At 26.9% G+C, this 7,430-nt stretch overlaps 1 protein-coding gene across 1 annotated transcript in view; it reads left to right on the top strand.

The window, feature by feature from the left end:
* Positions 1 to 678: 678 nt before the first annotated feature.
* The window catches only part of LOC100210671 (centrosomal protein POC5), a 32,443-nt gene continuing 25,691 nt past the window's right edge, over positions 679 to 7,430 (top strand). The window contains exon 1 of the mRNA XM_065813806.1: positions 679 to 1,204. Within this exon, the coding sequence (XP_065669878.1) occupies positions 844 to 1,204 (361 nt within the window). The 5' untranslated portion in view covers positions 679 to 843. The remainder of the gene's footprint in view (positions 1,205 to 7,430) is intronic.

Raw genomic sequence — 7,430 nt, 5'->3', positions numbered from 1 at the left:
TCTTATCACAGAACACTGCGGAAGAGCTTTTAATTAGAAAATAAACGCCTCCTCCTTTACTAATATCGCTTATTGGCCTCGAACCTCAGTCTTCTAGGTTCTGAGCCAGAACTCTAACCACTGAGCTGCACAACCAGGTACAATATATTTCAAGGAGAGTTAAAAAATTAATTTATCACAAGGGGCATTTACTTCTCTGGTTTATTTTTAAAGCAACATAAGTTAATTTATTTTATGACACCGAGGTATCATAAAATAAATTAACTTCTGTTATTATTTGGCATAATAACCGCCATAATTTAAATAACAACCTATTAATTGAATATTGCTAGGTTGTTATTTAAATTATGCCGAGAATTTAAATTGTGCACCTGCATAATTTAAATAATTACAAGTTAACTTTGCGCGCGTCATTCGAAATATCAGTTTAAAATAAAAGCAAAATTATAAATATCCTGTTCACACTAACGTAACGCACTCTTTTCTTGGAACGGGTATTTATGTGTGTTATTCTAAAAAAATTTATAAAACAATGATAATAAATTAATAAAAAATTTATTTAAGTTAAATTAAAACCTTATCATTTTATTTAATTATTTTTTTATACAGTTTTTAACATTTGAAGTATAAAACGTTTTTTATCAGTATGAACGGGTAATTTAATTTCAATAGATAAACAAATAAACAGTTACGCTAAAAATGTATCCACACGTTTCTCCAACATTATTTGAAATTCTCAAATATTGATTTTTTTTTTTTTTTAATTTACGAAAGTTTATCTATAGTTTTATATATAAATCTTAAATCACTTAATAAATTCAAATTAGTTAAAGCTTGTTGAAAATGAGTATAATAAGCAAATCAGATTCAACACCAGATTTCACTGAAGAAATGTCTCGAGGAAGTTCTGTTTCAACTGGATTTGTTAATGAATACGAAGAGATACTAAAATATGCAATTGTCACCCCAAAGATGCAAGGGACCCAAAATTTTTATATAAATAAACCTGATCTTGAAATTAAAGAACCATCCATTTCAACATCGAAGAATGACAACATTAACAGCAAAAGTCAGCATGAAGCGATTCAAAGTTCAGATGTTAAACCAAATTCTTTATCAAAAAAAAGTTTAGATGCAAAAAACAAAAGTGAAAACTTAGAAAGGTGTAGTGGTCTTCGATCAAGTGCTTTAGATTCTTTGTTAGGTCAGCTTTATATTCTTGTTAAATTACACACACACACACACACACACACACACACACACACACACACACACACACACACACACACACACACACACACACACACATATGTATATATATATATATGTATATATATATATATATATATATATATATATATATATATATATATATATATATATATATATTTATATGCTGAGCCGGCTCGTGAAACATATTTTATGTGTGCAAGAATAAATTAGGTGTCTTTTAGATTTAAATGCGAAAAATGTATTTTTTTAAAAATCATAAAACAATACATACTCCAAATAAAATAACTTTCTTGACAATTTTATTGGTTGTAAACATATTTTTAGTTAGAAAATGGAACACGTTTAACTTTAGATTTTGCAAAGTTTAATCTTAAAGTATCAGTATCCACAGATTCAGTAATTTTGTTTTCAATGGAAATTATTGATAAACCGTTTAAACATTCCTGGCCCATTGTTGATTGTAAATAGTTTCTTAATAATTTTAATTTGGAAAAACTACGTTCCCCTGTACTCACTGCTACCAGTAGTGTTAATAATATTCGTAGGGAAATACAAACATTAGGAAACAGTTCTTCAAGCTGACTATCTAGATCCATTTAATCACAGATTCCGGTGATTTTTTCCCATCTTATTTCCATGATAACAAATTAAGTTCCAGAAACAAATCCTCTGAATACACATCTTTTGATTCACCTTGAGTTAATACTTTTTCCAGTAATCTGCATTTGTTAAATATGTCTTTTTACTCTCCTATTTTATTGATATCTTTAATATCATACAAAAAACTTGAACGGCTCTATTGTACTTGAAAAGCTTTCAAATCGTTCATTTATCGATTCTTTAGCTATTTTAAAAAGAACATCAAAAAACTGCTTTTTGAATTTTTGGTTTGGTTGTATATCATCATCTTCTTCAATAGGTTCATCATCAAAAAGTTATTTTCTTTTTCTTGCTCTTTCATGTGAAATAGAATTGAATTCATCAGTCAAATTTGCATTAATAGCATGTTAATTCAAATTGCATTAATTGCATATCGCTGCTGCAAATGCATTAAATACATTTGCAGCAGTGAAGACTGCTGCAAATGCATTAAAGAAAACTATCAGTTTGAGATTGTAATAGTTTGCTAGTACAATTAATTTCAGTTAATACATTGTGCCAAATCACAACACCACATGAATTCAAAACTGCCTTTTGATGCAAGTGATTCAGCAGTTAATCTAGTAATAGAATCTTTTTCAATGTTAACAACTTCTTTCAATGCACAATAAATTTCTTTTAATCCCAATTTTAGAGCACGAACAGCATTCACATGACTTTCCTATCTGGTAGTACTTAATGACTTTACTGTTAATTTGCAACATTTTGATTCAAAAATTTGCTAAGGCTTTGTAGTCACAGAGAAAAAATTATTAATAGTTTGAATTTGTGAAAAAAGTTTCATAATTTCTAAACATCCTTGGACTGCATCTGCAACGACCAAATTCAAGGAGTGACAGACACAAGGAATATAAAAGGCTCGTGAATTTATACCAGTTATACGCTTCTGTTCACCAATATTTTTACCTTTCATATTGGATCCATTATCATATCCTTGTCCACGAATATCCATGACAGATTATTTGATTTCAATAAATTCAAAATTTCTTCAGTAAGTCCTAATCCAGTAGTATCTAATACATTTATTAATCCTATAAAACTTTCTTGAATTGTGACTCTGATAACCTGGTTATCTAATTGTTTTGCAATGTTAACATAACATATAATAATAGGCATTTGCTCTTTGTGACTATTATCTGGTGTGCAATCTACAATAATGGAAAAATACTTAGCCTTTTTTATCATTCTTAAAATTTTATCTTTTGTTGCTTTGCTTATTAATTGAATTAATTCTTCTTGAATATTCTTTCCCGAATAATGTGTTCGATTAGGATTCTCGACTGCTCTGTTTAAATGTTTTTCCATCACTGGATCAGACTTTGAAAATAGTTCTACGATTTTTAAGAACTTCCCATTATTTTCTGAAAAAATTTGGTCTGATGATCCACGGAATGCCATATTTTCAGAAGCCATCATCAAAATTATATTGATAATTCTCTTAACAGAGTCCCAATGTTGTACTTCAGTAAGGTACATTTTTTCAGTAAGACAATCAATAGTTTGAAATGTACATGTACTAAGTCTTTTCTTCAAATCTATCCATTTCCCAAATGAATCTTAGTGCTCTGCACTGCTTTTATGTCTTTTTAAAGTTAGTGTCATGTGTCTCCAGTCATTTGTTCCAGCTTTCACTAAACAAGAAGTAACGTTACTAAACAATTTACAACAAAAACAAAATACTTTGTCTGATTTAAGTGAATAAACAAGCTAAGTTGATTAATTCTCTGTTGATTAATTCTCCATTAGGAGCTTTGCGATAAAAATGTACATAGTTAAATGATCGGTTTTGATCATCTTTTGGGTAAGCAGTAACAGAAAATTTTGTTGGTCCTTTTATAACTATGTCTTGAATAAATATTGTGGACAAATTTTCTGGCCAATTCGCTAAATTGTCATATTTATTTTCATTCACATCAACTGCCAAATTCATGTTATTGTTTGAAGGTTCGATTTCCAAATTCAATTCCACAATTGGATTATTTTCACTATATCTTTCATTAATGTTTTCAATTCCAATTATGTTAATTTCTCCTTCACTTTGTTTTTCATTTGAACTTTCTTTCTTGTTTTCATTTGATTTCTCATATTCAATTTCAATCTCTACAGATGTTTGAAGAAAATTATGAAGAGTTTTCTGATTGCTTCTGATAAGCTTCTGCTTATTTTTTTTCTCTTTTTAATTTATTTTGCCAGACAATTTCTTTTTTTGATCCATTTTATTTCAGGACAGTATAGATATATATTGTATATATATATATATATATATATATATATATATATATATATATATATATATATATATATATATATATATATATATATATATATATATATATATATATATATATATATATATATACATATATATATATATATATATATATATATATATATATATATATATATGTTGTTGCTATTTTGAATCACCTATCAATAAAAAATTTCCAAATAGTACATAATGATTACTTTCGCATAATAAAGTGTAACAGACTTAGCACTTTTTGCTAAGGTTTTTTATTTATTTTTCATTTTGTTTAATGCAAATTCTTTAATAATTTACGCCTTTATAATACCTTCTTATTTTTATAATAAAACAATAACAATCATTTTTTTAAATTTAATTTATTTGAATTATCAAAAATATGCAAAAACCAACTCATGCAATGCATCATAATCTGAAACCGCACTATCTGCATCAAAATAGGCAGTTCTATTTGCATGCAGTTTTACTAGCTAGATCTACTGTTACTAACAAAAAGTAATTATGCACAAAAAATAACCAAAGCAAAAAGTTTGTAAAAATAGTTATATAAATAATAGACTAACAAAGTGATTTGTATTTTTTTAAAAAACATTCAAGAAAATGTTTTTTAAATCTGGAAAATAAGGTGCAGATATATCATTCACAACTGGCAATAGAAATTTATAGCGAGGACCTATCTCAGTAAAGCTAGTATCAATTCATCCATCTTGTCCAGAAGTAAACATAAAATGTAAACTTTTGTCTGATTGGTTAGCAAAAAACATTGTAAAAAAACTGATTAGAATTGGATAAGGGGCATAACTCAGTTTTTACAAAAATGGGCTTAGTACCTTTAGCATTTTTAGTTATAGATCTAGAAAGGCCTATATATTTTGTTTTGAAGCAGAATTTTAATTTTGCACCTTAAAAATGCTGTACCTGTGTGTTTCGTACACTTCGCACACGCTACGAGCTGGCTCTGTATATATGTATATATATATGTTTATGTATATACGTATATACAGAGCCAGCTCGTAGCGTATATATATATATATATATATATATATATAAATATATATATATATATATATATATATATATATATATATATATATATATATATATATATATATATATATATACGCTAGATGTTTGAAGGAAAAACTTATATAGATAGAAGATGTTTAAAGGAAAAACTTGATACAGCCTCTACAATGTTTTTGCCATTATCAGTACCAATAGAAAATATTTTTTCAAATAATCCCCATTCATCGGCAATATTTCTGATGTGGGTTGAAACATTGTCACTGGTGTGTCGGTCCAATGTTTGATGAACACCTTAGGCAAATGAGTTCAACATCCAGTTGTTATCTATTAAATGGCATGTTTTGCCCCAGGGCTCCAATTAAGTGATAGCAAATTGCGATATCTGGAAGTGCTTCTGGTCGTTAAATTTTTAGCTTTTTAAAAACCGTAAACTCTGTTTTGATCACTCAATAGCTATAGTTCAATACAAAGTATTTTTTGTTGATCTTTAATGCTGATATAAAATCTTATTGTAAAACCATATTATCACTATTATTTTTATTAAATATTATGATTTAAACTTTAATAGTTTAGTTAAATAAAGCAAGATAAAGTACGATATAATTATTAAAAAACAACAGCTAATCATTCTAAAGGAATTTAGCGATGATCAAATATTTTAAATAAAATAAATAGTGAAATAAGATACAAAATACTTTCATATCTTACTTAGATCTTATTCAATATTTTCTTATAAATTAAATGCTCGTAACTCTTTTGCAGATATGTATACAAAATTTAAGACAGAGGAGTTTAAAAATTTATATAAATAAATTTGAACTTATTTAGTTATTTAAAAAAACAAATTCTAATTACTTATTTTAAAGTATGTCCTTTTTATTATTATTTTTATTATCAATTAATTAATTTCTAATATAAAATATAAAGATTTTTAAACAAATAGTTCCTTAAACTTTCCCCCTAAACAAAAAACTATATATTAATATTTCATAGAATGTGCAAATATCTTTAGCATTGTTTTTTGGTTTATTTTTAAATTACCACAAAAAATTTTCGGACTTTTAGTAATATTTATTTTTTTCTATAACTTTTTTTTTATTTACAATCCTTAAATTACCTGGTGTTAAATTAGATCGCGATTATTAAAATTTATTAATCACAAGCCTTGATACCACTCTCTTTCTAATTTATTATTTTTTGATCTAGTGTACTATTAAAAGTTTAAGTATAATTCTTCAAAGGGTTTTTTCATTCAAGTTGTTTTGAAATAAAGCAAAAGAAAAAAGTTTGGTTTAATAGTCAAATTATGTTTTCATAAGTCTAAGTTTATGCTTAACTATAAAATTTTACTATTAAAGATATTGACATCTATGTTTGATTTTCCGGAATGATCCTCACTATGCCACTATGTATAACGAATGTTGCTGTAATTTTCATTAAATTAAATGTTTGATTTTTCGGAATGATCCTCACTATGCCACTATGTATAACGAATGTTGCTGTAATTTTCATTAAATTAAATTTTCATTAAATTAAAAATTATTGTGAGTAAGCAATAAAAGCTTAAATTCATTTGATAAATTTAAGAATTTAAATTTATATTCAAAAAGAAGTCTATATGGATAAAAGATTTTTAGTTAAAAAAATTCTCATATTCATATAGATTTTTTTTTAAAATGAATTCCTAAAAACAACTTGCATATTTATAGAAAATGTTTAATATCGCTAAAAATAAAAAATGAAAATATAAAAAAAATTTGGGAGGCTTTGTAAGTGTGAATTTTAAAAGTGCAAAAGTTACAAAAACTGGCATAAGTGCATATTGGCATAAGTGCACCAAAAGATTTTGCAAACATTGGTGTAAGTGCGAACTGGCATAAGTGCAAACTAGCATAAGTGCAAAGCAATTGCAAAAACTGGAGTAAGTGCGCCAAAAGAATTTGAAAACATTGGTATAAGTGCGAACTGTCATAAATGCGAAGCAGTTGCAAAAACTGGCACAAGTGCAAACTGGCATAAATGCCAATTGGCATAAGTTCACCAAAGAAATTTGCAAACATTGGCATAATTTCAAACTGGCATAATTGCAAACTTGCATTAGTGTGAAACATTTGCAAAAATTAGATCAAGTGCTAATAGGCACAAGTGCAGGCTTGGTTGGGAAGCAAGAGCGATTGTTCTCAAATGCTGACCACAGAAATAATATTTAGTTGCGAAAAACTAGCCAGATTTTTTTGTCGTTTTGAGA

This window comes from Hydra vulgaris, chromosome 12 (assembly GCF_038396675.1).
Source record: "Hydra vulgaris chromosome 12, alternate assembly HydraT2T_AEP".
Taxonomy (NCBI): domain Eukaryota; kingdom Metazoa; phylum Cnidaria; class Hydrozoa; order Anthoathecata; family Hydridae; genus Hydra; species Hydra vulgaris.
The sequence above is the reverse complement of the archived record's forward strand: the minus strand, read 5'-3'. Positions and strand labels throughout refer to the sequence as shown.